The following is a 15,934-nucleotide window of genomic DNA, read 5'->3' as shown; positions in this document are numbered from 1 at the left end:
TCTGCGCTTATAGCCTTAGAGTGTTTCCTGGGACCCTCAGAGGTAAAAAAGTGACTTGCCAAGGGTCACACAAAAAAGAATATGGCAAAGGCAGGATTTGAACACTGGTATTCTTGACTTGGAGGCCATGATTCTACAGTGACTTCTTATTGAAAGTGATTAGTTGATTGACCCAACTCATCACCAAGCCATCTAAGGCAAAGCTGCTTCATAGGAGATATAGAATCATAGCTATTCTAGACTTACAGTCCATTGGGATTTCTAGATTTGTTCCTCATTTGTCTTTAACAGACAGTCCATAGAATATGTTGTTGTTTGGGGTTTTCTTGGCAAAGGCACTGGAGTGGTTTGCCATTTCCTTCTCCAGCTCATTTTTCAGATGAGAAATTGAGGCAAATAGGATTAAGTGACTTGCCCAGGGTCACATATCTATTAAGTATCTGAGGCCAGATTTGAACTTGGGAAGATGAGTCTTCCTGATTTCTAGCCCAGTGCTCTATTCACTTTACCACAAATACAGAAAACATACATGAAACACCTAGGGATAGGGACTGTTCTGGAATTTCTACCTGTGCATGTCTGCTCTTTCTCAGCACTTTATAGGATGAGAGAGTTGCTTAGAATATTTTGGAGGCTAAAGGGTCTTGTCCCAGGGTCACACAGTAAGTATGTGTCAGAGGTGAGGCTGGAATCCAATTGGTCCTGGCTTCTGGGCCAGCCCTCTACTGCATCATGCTGCCTCTCACATTTTTTATACCAAGCCTAAATTTACCTCTCTCTACTTCCCCTGTTTGTCTCTAATTGAATAAATGAACGAACACAATTTATTAAGAGATTATTATAGGCTAAGGAATGTGCAAAGCACATTTCCTGTCTGTAAGAATCTTATTCTAATGGGGAAGACATACAAGAGAGTGGTGGCCAAAGAAGGCAGTTAATTTCTGGGAAGTCATAAAGGTGGATATAAAAGTTGGATACTAAGATGGTCTGTTGATAAGATACTTCCCGGCCTCTCAGAAAGATATTAAAAGTGGAAGAAAGACTGGAGAATCATCAGCCAGGAGGGAAATTTAAGATGAAGATACATCATCTCCCAGAGAGCACAGAGCTCTGTGGCTTAGCTCCTCCCCAGGCATGGTTTTTGGTGGTGTTTTTCTGTGCTCTGGGGCTAAGCCAAAAAAAATCTAAACTTTCTTCCTCATGAGAGCCTTTCAAACGCTTGGTAACAATTATCTCCCCCTGCTCTGACAGGTTTCCTTGTTCTTTATAGCTGACTCAAGATATATAGGAAGTGGGACAATCCAATAAAAGGGACAGATGTAGAATATTGACTTCAGGCCTTACTTGCGTTGTTAAACTATAAACTCCTTGAGGGCAGAGGTGATGTTTTATTTCAATGTTGTATCTCTCAGCATAGTGTTCTGTGTATTTTGTGTGCTTGATATATGTTTGTTTTATTTACAGTGTGCTCATATTCTATGGGTTTCCTGTTAAAGAACAAGTCTAGAAACCTCCATGGTGTAGAATGACTGTAGTTCTATATTTCCTATGAAACAGCTTTGCTCTAGATGGCTTGGTGATGGGTTGGGTCAATCAATAATCAAACATTTATTAAGCAACTTCTATAAGTCAGGCACTATGCTAAGCACAGGGATACAAATAGAGGAAAAGTTAGTCCCTGCCTCCAAGCAACTTACAATCTAATGGGGGAGACAACACGCAAACAAATATATATGAAGCAAGCTATGTGTAGGAAAAGTAGGACATAATAGAGGGAAGGCACTAGAATTAAGAATCCGAATTCAAAGGGGTTAGAAAAGACTTCCTATAAAAGATGGGATTTTAATTGAGACTTAAAGGAAGCCTGGGAAATCAGTAGGTGGAGTGGAGGAGGGAAAGAATTCCAGGCATGGAGGACAACCAGAAAAAAAATGCCTGGAGCTGTGAGATGGATTGTCTTGTTCATAGAACAGCCTGGAGGCCAGAGTCACTGGATCGAAGAATACAGGTTGGAGAGAAAGGAGTAAGAAAATGGGCAAGGTAGGAGTGTACCAGATTGTGAAGGGCTTTGAATGCCAAACAGAGCATTTTGTTTTTGTCTGATAGGGAGCCACTATAGTCTATTCAGTGCTTCAGCAGGGGACATCCTCATCCTAAAGAGTCTGAGTTCAGGAGTCTGAACTGGCTTGCCTGACATACTCCATTATTTTAAATAATGGAAGTGTCAGAATACCTGGCCTAACTGAAATCCGGTGTACAGAAAAAGGGAAATGATAATGCTACTTTACCCATTCCTGTTAGTGCATCATTTATAGTAGCATGTTCATTTCTAGAAACAATATTAAAGATCTGGGCCACGTATGGGACTGGGGAGTAGAGGTTTAAGAGTGTGGACGTTGTCATATGAAGAACAGTTGAACCAATTGGACATATTTAGCCTAAAGAAGAAACAAGTTAGTGGAGGCTTAATAGTCTTCAAATATATGCTGAATTATGATTGGGAAGACAGATCAGACTTGTTGAACCAGTCTTCCTGGTCATGCAGATTTCTTATTTCATTTACATTACTTCAAATTATAAAATCCCAGATGGGTCTTTTTTTTTTTTAATTATAGTTTAGGATTGCTATCTATTTCAGTGTGGCAGAACTAAAGGAAGCTGGATTAGCAGGCAAATGCTTAAAGGAAAAGTAGTTCATTAGAATTCTTAATGGATTTCAGATAGGTTATCCAATACTTTGACTTTCGAAGATAAAAAAAGATTGGCCAAAAAGAAATCTCATTTCTTGCTTATGATTTGATTTCGATTTGATTTTGACAACAAAACTAAACTTACTACTGAATCCTGCATGCATGCTAAGTAGTTGTTTTGCTTTTGAAAACCATGAATTTTATTAAATTTGTTATGCTACCAAAAGGGGGCAACTAGGTGGCACAGAGGATGGAGCACTGGACCAGGAGTCAGGAGATACCTGAGTTTGAATCTGGCCTCAGACACTTACCAACTGTGTGATTTTAGGCAAGTCACTTAACCCTGCTTGCCTCAGTTTCCTCATCTGTAAAATGAGCTGGAGAAGGAAATATCAAACCACTCCAGTATCTTTCCAAGAAAAGAGTTAAGTGACTTGCCCAAGGTCCCACAGCTATTTGGAAGGAGGAAAACATTCCTATCATTGCATTGGAGCTATGTTTTTGCATTATTTATTTTCTTTCTATATGACTCATGTGGGAAGATTGGAGTAAGATTATAGATTACATGAAATTATAGCTCTTGGAAGTGATTTGTGTTTTCTTCACTTAATTGGAGTGAGGTAGGAATTACCTAAGGACAGTGTCAGAGACATTAATTTGAACTCTTGCTTTGGACAACAAAAGGTTATAAACTAGATTTCTTCGTAAGCTAAATATTACATGTCAACAGGGTTTTTCTATCAGATAATATGCAAAGTTGGGAGATTCATTTCATATTATGATAATGAGGCTGAATAGCTACATAAATGAAAGCACATGGCAGTGTATAGTGTAATAATAGCCTTCATAAAAATGCTTGTTTTTTTCCCCTAAGAATCATGTCTATTGGTTTACAAAAAAAGAGCAAGACCCCTAATTGCAGTAGAATTCTAGACACTCTGTCAGAGTAACAGTTTTTTTTTCTTTGCCTTCTGAGTCATTCGACTGGGTAACATTGTCTAGCCAACATTATTATATCTCTTAGTTATGATGAAATCTTTAACGTCAAACTTATACTGCAAGTGGTAGGTGTAAAAATGTGTCTACTCAATGTCTGTGGTTACAGCTAATTCCCAAGATATAGGTAATTTTCAATAAGAGATTCATCTAGCTCTGAAATATAATCTGTATTTACAGGGTGGAAGTTTTCAGTGCCAGACTTTCCAATCAAAACAGTATGCTACTTTTGCTAGAGAAAATATGGTTTTATTCCTCCTGAAATTTATAATTTATGAAGAAAAATCAATTATTACTCATTAAATTCAACAAAGTTTTGAATTGCATTATTTTAGAGTAATGATCATATGAAAATATTACTCCAGAATATTTCTCTTGGGCTTGACCATGAATATATGAAGAAAACATAAATTTTCTTTTGAGTTTTTTTTTTTAATGTGCACTTCTCTGAAATGGTTCAATGGAAAAATACTGATTTCCACTGAAATTTTGAGTGGAAAATATAGTAATCATATTTTGGAGGGAACCTGTTTTTGTCATATTCTATTAGTATTATTTGCACGTCTGAGTAACTTTTATTTTCTTATTCCTTCAGTGTATATGAGAGACCAAATAGCAAAATCTGTTTTAAAGTGGATGTAGTATTATTGTTAAAATTTGTGTGTATATAGATAAAAGACAGTATACCTTAATGGATAGACTCTTGGACTTGGAACCAAGAAGATATTGGTCAGATGTTCCTGTCACACTTAACATAGGTGTATAAACTGGGGAATTCACTGTCTGTGTCTCAGACAACTCCCTAGGACTCACACTTCAAATCATTCATTGATATGCTCTTTGGATACACCTTGGTGAAGAGATGAAGATGGTGCTTCTGGAGAGTTCTCTATACTGACAAAATCACAGATCTCTTGTGGGTTAAGATATGTGTGTGTGTGTGTGTGTGTGTGTGTGTATTTATGTATGGAGTAATTAGGAATTCTTGAACCTGGGGTGAATTCAGATAAGGGAGAATACAGGTAGTATCATTGGGTTATTTCTCCTGGTGCTAATGGGCCAAGGGACATGGTTAAGTTACAGTTCTATAAGTGTATGTATGGATACATATGGTTTGGGGAATTAAATCGATCTGTGATTTTAGGTATGGAAACCCCTTCTACCAATCTAGATCTTAACCCATTAATGACTTAATCTTTAACTCCTAGGGTACAGGTGGCTTACAGATCATCACAAGCTATAGTCTTTCCATACAAAATGCATACATACATACATACATACATACACACATACATTTGTAACATTTGGATTTGGGCATCTATATATGGATCATTCCTCAATTCCTTTGGCCCCAAGCTGATATGGTCATTCTTGTCCTTAGTTTCATTCATTTACTTCACAAACTATTTCTTAAGCGCCTGTTGTATGCATGGCGCTTTGCTAAAAATGATCCATTTCCTCAAGACTCTTACTTTGTAAAGGATATAACTCATTCATAAGTGATTAAATCTAATATAATTTGAGGAGGGTGAGAACACCAACAAGTGGAAAAGTCACTAAAGGGTTCTTTTAATAGATAAAAAGGGAGTTGAGCCTGGAAAGAAGCTTGGGATTCTAAGAGGATGAGTGAAGAGGAAGGGCATTTTAGGCATCAAAGAGAGCCAATCAAAATCATGGAGGCAAGAAACATTACTGACTTCAGGGAACAGTAAATAGATGAGTTGGTGGGAAGAAGGAGGAATTAGAAGAATGGAAGAATGTCAATAGGTAGAGATGACAGGGAATGGCAGGAGGGGTTTTGTTTCTGGAATAGGAAAGTGTACAAAAAGACACAGAGGCAAGAGGAAGGGGCAACATAAGATTGGGGAATAAGGAGTATTATGTGACAGTTTCATAATAGAAATATAGTTAATTTATAGTATGACAATTACTTAAATATTTTCATAGCATGTCAGTGTTAACAGAGGGAATTTGCATTGGGCACACACCAGGCTCCAAGTGATGTACGTTTTATGTCTCATGCTTAGGCAGACAAGTTCCTGATGGCTTAGTTGCTGTCCGGTGTTGGTGACAGGTTCAGTTCTTAGAGTGACTGGTGTGTGGACTGCACTATAACTCAGAAGACTTTTCACTTGAAGTTCACTGATGTCACAATTTCCCCCCCTTAATCTTATCTCCTATTAAAAATTAAAGTACGTATTTTGCCAAAGTAGCAAAATTAAATTAAACTGTTATTTACAATTAACATTTTGTTCACAACACATTTTCCAGTTTAAGACTGATCTTTGCCCTAGTCTGATTCATAATCCATGGCCCTTTGATGACTCCAGTGTGATCTATAGTTGTTTGTAATAAACAGTGAAATGAATGCATGTAGTTTAGCAGCTCAGTACCCCTTCTGATGATGTTTTCTTTTATATTTGCAGATAAATTATTAGTCATAACTGTAGCAACCAAAGAAACCGATGGATATCATCGATTTATGCAAACAGCCAAGTACTTCAATTATACTGTGAAGGTAATGTATCTCCTTTAAATTTATGAGAAACGTTGGAAAACCATGCCTTGTGTAAATTTTTCTAAGATAAAAATAAGTGGGACCCAAAGAAAACAATCAAACATTAGTTGTTATTGGTTAATGTATAATCTTTAAAAAATCATCTTGAGGCACCTAGTAGAATCTTGTGCACACTAACAGCTTAATAATTATTCATTGATTTTAACATTTTGGTTTAAGATTAGAAATTAGGGCTTTGGCATTTGGAGGTTTTATTTGCAATCATTTCTCATACCTGCAGGGATTTCCAGTTCTTCTTTGTTCAACAGTGCCTTTCCTCGATGTTGCTGTGCTCATTTGGGGTTTCTTTGACATCAACCTGCCTCTCTCCTCTCTTTGTCAGCTTTCTTTTGTAATGTTGTCTTCTGCCATTGGACTGTAAGTTCCTTGAGGGCTGGAACTGTCTTTATTTGTATCCCCAGCACTTAGCATAGTGTCTGGCACATTTTTGTTAAGTAGTTTCAGTCGTGTCCAACTCTCCATGACCCTATTTATTTGAAGTTTTCTTGGCAGAGATACTGGAGTGGTTTGCCATTTCCCTCTCCAGCTCATTTGACAGTTGAGGAAACTGAGGCAAACAACGTTAAGTGACTTGCCCAGGATCACACAGCTAGTAAGTGTCTGAGGCTGGATTTGACCTCAAGTTCTCCTAACTGCAGGGCCAGTACTCTACTCTGTCACCCACCTGAGATGTTTATTGGCTATTGAATATGGTTTAGAATTAAGAACATAATTGTAAGGGGAATTATGCCTTTGATATTACTGTATTTTTAAGGTCTTGTTATAATTTTGTAGTGAATGGGTTTTAAAAAGTCACTTGTGGGGAGCCATGCCTTTAGATGTATGTATATGTATAAGACTCATGTGTATATGTGTGTGTGTATATGTGTGTGTGTGTATGTGTATATGTATATGTATATAGGACTGATAGGAACTGAACCTATAATTTTACTGGTATAGGGAACTCCTAGATTAGGGAAACTCCTTCCACAAATGCAGGTCATCGCTTTCTCTGCAGTTTAGAGTCTTAGAGAGAGCTGCTTCAGGCTCTTGGAATTTAAGTGATTTATCCAGGGTCATATGACCAGTATGTATTAAAGACACATGAGGCTGGTGACTTTGCGCAGCCAGCCCCACCTCACTTAAGTCCAATTCACTTGCTTGTCATGGCATCACCTCCCTTATCATGGTCCTCCTTGAGAACGAAGGACAGACAACAACAAAGACAGGACTTGAACCCAGGTCTTACTGCCTTTGAAGCAAGTTTTCTCTCCACTATGTGCCTTTGCCTCTCCACATGTCTGTATGCATATTTATTGGGTAGCTGAGGGGTGCAGGACAGCTAGGTGGCACAGTGAATAGAGTGCTGTGCTTGGAGTCAGGAAGACCTGAATTCAAATCCAGCCTCTGACACTTAATAGTTATGTGACCTTGGGCAAGTCACTTAACCCTCTTTGCCTCAGTTTCTTCATATGTAAAATGAGCTGAAGAAAGAAATGGCAAAGAAGATCCTAAGTGGGGTTATGAAGAGTTGGACACAGCTGAAATGCCTGAACAAAATATTTTTACACATACACAGATTATAGTTATGTACTTCCCACTTATAAAGTGATACATTCTCTCTAGACTAAAGCAAGTATTTGCAAAAGTTTAGGGCCCATACCTCATGGAAATGGACATTATTTTTACATTTTTTTGCCCCAAATTTCCTCAGTTCTCTTAAACTAACAATGTGGGTTCTCCAAAGCTGATGATTTAGACTCTCAGGATCCCCTTCCTTCCCATAGCTGTGGTTTCCCCTCCTAAGCTGGTTCATTTTAACAGTACAAACTTTTTAGCACAAAAATGTCACTCAATAACCCACCCACCTTGAACTTGCACTTTGCATCTTTTCTTTCTTTCTTTCTTTTTTTTTTTTAACAATTTGTCTGCTTTGTGTGTTTCCCAATGCTGAATTAGGTCGGAGTCATATTTTCCCTTGGGTTATACAGTATTTTAGCTAAACTGTGAACTAAGTAGACAGACATTTGTAAGCTAGTCTGCTAATCATTTTACAACTGGGTCTTTTGGGAGATGCTTTCAGCATTCCAAATAATCCAATACAACTAGTTGGATAATTGATGCTACTGATATGAGCTGGGGAAAGTGTGGTCTAGTAAAAAGCGCACCATTTTAGGATTCAGGAAACCTAGATTCTGCTTCTACTTATTCCATTAACTTAGAAGCATAGATTAGAGATGCAAGGGACCTTTAGAGATCTTCTTTATTTTTGTTGTTGTACAATTGTGTCCAACTCTTCATGACCCCATTTGGGGTTTTCTTGGCAAAGATACTGGATTGGTTGCCATTTCCTTCTCCAGCTGATTTTACAGATGAGGAAACTGAGGCAGGCAGGGTAAGGTGATTTCCCCAGGGTGACACAGCTAGTAAGTGTCTGAACCTGGATTTGAACTTGGGTCTTCCTGACTCCGGGTCTGGTGCTCTATCCACCACAATACCACAATCCCTGAAAAGTTGAGGGACTTGCTTCAGTTCCTATAGTTCCTAAATGACTGATCTGGGAATTGAGCTTGTTTTTCTGACTCCCAATTAGTCGCTTTTTTCCATTGTATTCTGTTGCTTCCCAGAATTAAATGGGGGTCACTACATGGGGAGAGTAGGTAAGTACAAAGGAATAAGTCAAAGAGAGGGGATTTGGGGGGCTCAAAGATTCCAGCAGACTTGGCAGTGGTGCTAATATTCACCCGGGGCTATATATTGAGGATTTATTCAGCAGCGTATACTATAAACATTATTGAAGTGAAGGTGAAGAAAAGCAACCCTGTAGGTTAACTGCAAGTTAGAGGATGGCCAGACATCCACCAAAGCTAGAGGCTGAGAGAACCTTTGTTCCTTTATTGCTCTAGTTATGGTGCATTTTGTTTATTTCCCCATCATTTCCTAGGATCTATTCACTGGTTCACTCACCAACTATTTATTAATCATCCATTGTATAAAACATGGCACTTGGGAAGATAAATTAACAAATAAAAGGCTTTCTGTCCCCATTTCCATTAAAAAATATTAGCCAGTTTAGGTTGAACTTGGGGGATTTTCTTTTTCCTTTTCCCCTTGATCAGTCCATTTGGGGGCTTATTCCTTCCCTTTGTGGCAGCTGTACTTTCTCTTCTAAAGCAGAAATCTAGTCAATTAATGAAGCTGGGGACAGACAGAGCCAGCAGGAAGTGTTGACTCCTCTTGGCCAAGCAATTCCCTCGAGACAATAAAATTTCGCTAAGCTTTTGAAGGTTGTAGAAGGCTGTGGTTAAGATTTATAAAGGGAGAAGGGTGGAATTTTGTTTGATAACCTCAATTATAACCTGAACAATCCATTTTAGGGCAGCAGGAAAATAGCTTAAGGCCTAAAAGTTGCTTTGCTTTTATCCAGATTCTTTACCTAATTGAAGAAAGTATGGTCAAAGTTTTTTTTTTTTATTTTTATATTTTCTTTTTTACACAATCTATACTAATGTCTATCTATGGTAGAAAATAACCTTTATTTCTTTTCACTTTTAAAAGTTCTATTTTTTCCTCCAAATGTTTTTGGGAATGTTCTTTAAAAATTAAATGTTATATTTTAAAATAAATCAATCAATATAGTCAACTAAATTTGGCTTGGTAAATATTAATTGAAATAGTCAGAAGATCCTAAGAATTTTTTCAGTCATTTCTTCTGTATTCTTAGCAAGATTCTTCATTTTTTCCATTCATCCTCATTCACTTTTCTTCTTAGATTGTCATAATATATCTGCTCCAGGCTTTTGGTTCTGTTTTCCCCACCCCATTTAGAAATCATGAATGCATTCCCAGACATTTCTATATCCTTTACTTTACCTTCATTATTCTTTTTTGTAATTATTACATACTTAATTACATTACAATATTTTATTAATGTACTAATATTTAAATGGAAATGTCTTTTTTATAGTAAGACTTCAAAGATTGATGTCAAGGAATAGAAATTTCTTTGTTTCTTTTTACTAAGATTATTGATTATACATAATGAGTTTCTTTTACAAATTTTTTTTTCTTTTTTTGATTGTAGTTCAGCAGTCATGTTGATTTTGTTCACAGGTCCTTGGTAAAGGAGAAGAATGGAGAGGTGGGGACAAGGCAAACAGTATTGGTGGAGGCCAGAAAGTGAGATTACTGAAAGAAGCCATGGGAAGTTATGCTGACCAAGAAGATTTGGTTGTGTTCTTTACTCAATGGTAGGAAAATCTCTGTTATTTTCACCCTTCTTACTTTGCAACGTACTCATAAGATGTGAGGAGATAGCAAGATGTTGCTAATTTATATTCTGGTAGTATTTGTTTTGAATTGTTATCTTAGCAGTTTAAAATAAAACGTTTACTCTGGCCCATCATGGAGGTAAAGTGTGACAGGAGCCTCCTGATGAGACATTGTATGAAGTGATGTTATTTCAAATGTCTTTTCTCGTTTTGCTTCAGAGATGTAGCTAAGATCTCTGGAGGCTTCTCTGCTATTGTTGAATACATGTGGTATTAGTCTTAACTGATAATCTATACCATTCACACCTGAAAACAACCAGATCTTATTAAAAGAAAATTGAAAATACAAGCTGGAGCACAGGGAAGTATATCTATGTACTTATGGAAGGAGAGAAATGGTACTCTGCAGGTTACCATCACCTGGTCTCACTCTGTGACCCTCTCTTATCTTTCCTATGGTCTGTAAGGCAAAAATGCAGTTATGCACTAGCTAATCGCGCCGTCTGGGGGCCAGTGCAAGAACTATTCCCTACCTCCTCCTTTTTTCTTGGGATTCTGCAAACCTGCTTTTCCTCTATTCATTGCTCAGAGCTTAAATAATTCTGTCCCAGGCAGCCTGAATGACATGTATTATATGTACATGTGAGTATGTATGAGAAGAGTATTAAAGAGTATACATGAATATATGTGTGTATATATATATGTATATATGTATATATATATATAGAGAGAGAGAGAGAGAGAGAGAGAGAAAGAGAGAGAGGAGAGAGAGACAGACATCAGAGACAGTAAGTGATTGAAGAGGATATATGAATATATGTATAAATGCATATATGTATATATGCATACATACATATGTAAATATGCATATATAGATGAGTATATATATGCATATATATATATATATATACCTATGTGATATGTGCATATACCATGTATGCCTTAGGAGTGTATAGAAAACTATGCATATATGAGTATATATGCATTTCTCTCTTCTTTCTTCCTCTTATTCAGTTGTTAACCTATTATTTCAGAAACTGCATCCTTTCTCCCTCCACTGCTCCTGGCACTTATGAACCTCCACCAGGGGTGGGGAACCTGTGGCCTTGAGGCGACATTGTGACCTTCTAGGTCTTTGGGTGTGGTCTTTTGATGGAGTCCAAATTTCACAGAACAAATCCTTTTAAGGAGATTTGTTCTGTGAAGTTTGGATTCAGTCAAAAGGCCTGGCTTGAGGACCTAGAGGGCCCCATGTGGCTGTAGGTTCCCCACCTAACCCCAGCTGCTTTCCACAATAAAAGTGCTCAGAATATGATTTAGAGAAAAAGAATATCTTGCATTTTGAAGTGAAATTGGACATAATAAAGAACTGGTGTCATCAATCTTTTAAGACACTAAAAGTCACCGAAAGTCCCTTTCAGAGTTTCTACACGTTTATGCTTCCTTTCCCTGTCTTGAACTGAGTAAATCAATCTTTTTAAATAATTTTTAATAAAAATTCAAGCTACATGAATAGGTATTTCTCATTTAATCAATTTTTAAAACACTGAGTCACTGGTACATCAAACACTGTGTTATTTTATGCATATTTTTTCATTGTCACTCTATGGCATTTCAGCAGGACTGTGAGTGAGCCTGGGAAACACTTTATAACATTCTTTGTGAGGAGAGATTCTTTCTGAGCTCCAGATAACCAATTCACAAAAGAAGTTGTGTGGTCCAACTTTTTTATAATGGAGTCTTTGAATATGTGTGCCCTATATATGCTGTATATGAAGCAGATGTGTGAATACATTTATATGTAGATATACATCGAGAGCTAGCAAAGTCTCTAGAGTAGATGATGGTTTGACCTTGGAGATAAGACAAGCAGTATTCAGGTACAGCCCCTGGTATATATTATCTTTGTGGCCTTGAGCATATGGTTTAATTTCTTAGTGCTATAGGCAGCTCTCTTAAGATAGGAAGTTGACAGAAAAGTTACTGATCTGAATTGTAGGAGGGAGTTTCCATATTAGAAATATTGAAATCAGAGACTCAGTACTGTATATTTACTTAGCCTCCAGCTCTCCGTGATCTAGCTAGAATGGCCTTCTCTCTGTTCCTCACACTTGACGCTCCATCGCCTGTCTTTGAGACTTTTCATTAGCTGTCTGCTATGCATGGAATGTCCTCCCTCCTCATCTCTGCCTTGTACGGTAATTCTCTTCTTTCAAGCTGCAGCATAAGCACCATCTTTTACAGGGAGCCTTTCTTGATTCACCCCCTACCATTGACATTTTTCTTCCCAAACTATCTTGTGTTTATTCTGTGTGTGTGTGTGTGTGTGTGTGTGTATAGGCAACTTGATAGTGCAGTGGAAAGAGTGTTGGACTTGGAATCTGGAAGACCTGAGTTTAAATCTGCCTTGGTCACTTACTAGTTCTATGATCCTGGACAAGCCTTTTAACCTCTCTTTTTCCTCAGTTTACTCATGTGTAAAATGAGAATCATACTAGTGCCTACCTCATAGGGTTATTGTAAAGATCAAATGAGATAACATGTACAACACTTTGAAAAACCTGTAAAACACTATATAAATGCTACTTGTTATTAGAGAGTTTGTGTGTATACAAATTCACATGCACACATACATACACACACACATGCACATGCACACCCCCTCACACACAACTGCCTGTTAGATTGCAAACTCCCAATCAGATTAGGGATTGTTTCATTATTTGTATTTCTATCCCTAGCACCTAGAACGGCACCTGGCACATAGTAGTTGCATACTAAGTCTTACCAATTGATTGATGATTGATTGGTTGATCCAGATCCCTCAGAATGTATATCATCCATATGCTGTTGTATACAGCTTAATTATAAAATATATCTCGCCTGAAATGATTTTTAAAGAAAAAAGAGGGGGCCATTATTCTACCATAGCACGAACCTTGTAAGTTTGGCGACAGCTAGTTTGTGTTTTAAGAGTGTCCTCACACTTTGTCAAATACTTGTTGTAGTCTACGCTGAATGTATCTTACCAGATCACTATAGAAATGCCAATGTTTCCTCTTGAAACCACTCCTTTGTATTATATGAGCACATAAAGTAAATCATATTATCAAGACTGAACTGAAATATTAGTTAACATGAGCAATTTAAGTGTATTTCTCCATTTCTCCATTGGAAATGTTTCAGTCCAATCCTGGGAGGCCAGGAATACTGGATATTAGAAGGTTCTGGATTATATTCATATACATACTTCAGTATGTCCAAAGTTCTATGATTTCCTCAGGGTCCAGATCTATATAGCAACATGAAGCCTCTAAGTTTGGTGAACTGAGGTTTGGATTTTAAGTTGTCCTCAGGCTTGGTCAAATGCTTGTTCTCTTCTAGGTTGCATGTGTATTGCAGTTTAGCAATGTACAACAGCATGTGTGAGGTGCATTTTATTTTGTTCTGGCTCTGATTTTATCCATCTAGGGGACATCTGATGCCAAAATCTTCTCCCTCACTTCAAAGCAGCTCTAACTTAAGAATTTTAGATTACTACTCAGGGTATTGGAAGGTTATGTGATTGTCCCAGAATCATACAGATAGGAGAATAGTTAACGTAAATATTTTCTGACTTAGGGGAATTTTGAAATCACATGATGTAGGCAGCACCAGAGAGCTCATAGTATGAAAGATCTGCTCAAGAAGTGTGTGTTGGTGACCATACACTGGTAATTGGTATTTGTTCATAGAAGGCATAGATTCAGTGAGACACAGAATCGAGGTATATGAGACTTTCATGTTACAAAGTATTACATGAAATTATGATGCAACAGCTCTCCTTATTGATAACCTGGTTTGATTGAGTTTGAAGACTGTATGTATGATTCTACCCATACCAGCTCAGCATTCTTTCTGAGACTGGTATATACATATAGTAGGCATTTTTTTCCAAAATGATGATATGCATAAGAGAGGGAATAAATTATATCTTTAATTCATCCTGTTAGCAAAATGACTATTTCACCATGCCTATGTATACTTGATGTACTAAGGAGATTTTTCTGAGGAGTGTATATTCTACAATTAGACACAAAAATGTGGGATTTTCCTGAACTAAAGCTATCTAGCAATTAAAACAGTGTTATTACATTGCTATTGTTATTAGTGTATGTTTTATTATATACCTTTTGTTCAGCCAAAGACAAAGACATTAGTAAGCTATTGGCTAGATTTTAAGAATCTAATCCTGTATACCGTTATTTTTGAGCTTTACAAAGAAACTTTCCAAAAAGTTAGAAACATAGAATATATATTAGAATTTAAATTTAGTTAGAATATAGGCAGTCAATTTAAATAGAGTCCTGAAAAATAATCCTTTTTATTCAAATACTGGTGTGTTCCATTTAAAGAAACTAAGATAAATAATTGGAATTTTGTAATTGAAAAATGGGAAGTGATTTAAAAAAATGTTTTATTTACAAAATCATCTTTGATAGATTCCTTTGTGTAGTGACTATTACCACTTATAATTTTTGCCTTTCTTTGTACATCCAGTGCTTAGCACTGTGCCTGGCACATAGTAAGTCCTTAGAAATATTTGTTGAGTGACACATGACCTTAGATACACACATATATGTACGTGTTATGTAAGTGCATGTACTATACACAGACACAAATGAGACAACCAGGAATAGTGAGAAAAACTCTGGATGAGGAATCAGGAGACTTGGGTTCAAATCCTAGCTTTGTCACTAATTAATCAACTGTTCAAGCTTGGGGAAGTTACTTAGCCTCTCTGGGTCTCGGATTCTTTATCTGTAAAATAAACATTTAGACCAGACTGATGTCTAGGAAGGACCCTACCAGCTCTTAAGAATCTGAATCTGTGTAAGTATTTGTGACAGATCATTAGGTACTTGACAGTGATGCCTAGGGCAAAGAAATTTTAAATTGAAAATTGGAAACTATTGTGAATTAAAAAACTATAAGAAATGGAGATAAAATACCTCTAAAATTTAATCAGAAAATACGATTTGCCTTTAAATCTGTCTTTTAAAGAAGATATTAAAGCGAGGAACATCTGCATTTTTGGTTTTGTGGACCTGGCAATGTACAAACTTAACTAAATTTGAAGGAACTCATCGTCAGAAGGCTGGCCACCAGGTGACAGAATTTGTGGCCATGCCAACTCATGATGACTGAATTTTATTTTAGGTCAGTAGTGGAAATACTTACTGCAATTAAGTCATAGAACTTTGGGTATATTACAGTATTTATGTGAAAATAGTCAACAATCTTCTAAATTTGCAGTCTTTATGGGCTCCCAGGATTAGTCTGAAACAACATTTCTGGCTGAGCTGGGGAGGGAGAGATAATCTTAGTAACTCAAATAAATTCCTTTAGTAGTTCAGTTTTGGCAGCATATTATTAATTTA

The 15,934-nt window shown here is 36.9% G+C and overlaps 1 protein-coding gene across 2 annotated transcripts in view; it reads left to right on the top strand.

Moving 5' to 3' along the window:
• PLOD2 (procollagen-lysine,2-oxoglutarate 5-dioxygenase 2) overlaps nucleotides 1-15,934 on the top strand; it is a 101,017-nt gene that overhangs the window by 25,814 nt on the left and 59,269 nt on the right. For both annotated transcript variants that reach the window (XM_027876108.1, XM_027876107.1), the window contains exons 2-3: nucleotides 6,113-6,204; nucleotides 10,357-10,493. In XM_027876108.1, the coding sequence (XP_027731909.1) occupies nucleotides 6,113-6,204; nucleotides 10,357-10,493 (229 nt within the window). The remainder of the gene's footprint in view (nucleotides 1-6,112; nucleotides 6,205-10,356; nucleotides 10,494-15,934) is intronic.

This window comes from Vombatus ursinus, unplaced genomic scaffold (assembly GCF_900497805.2).
Source record: "Vombatus ursinus unplaced genomic scaffold, bare-nosed wombat genome assembly UNPS02014810.1, whole genome shotgun sequence".
NCBI classification, from domain to species: domain Eukaryota; kingdom Metazoa; phylum Chordata; class Mammalia; order Diprotodontia; family Vombatidae; genus Vombatus; species Vombatus ursinus.
The sequence above is the reverse complement of the archived record's forward strand: the minus strand, read 5'-3'. Positions and strand labels throughout refer to the sequence as shown.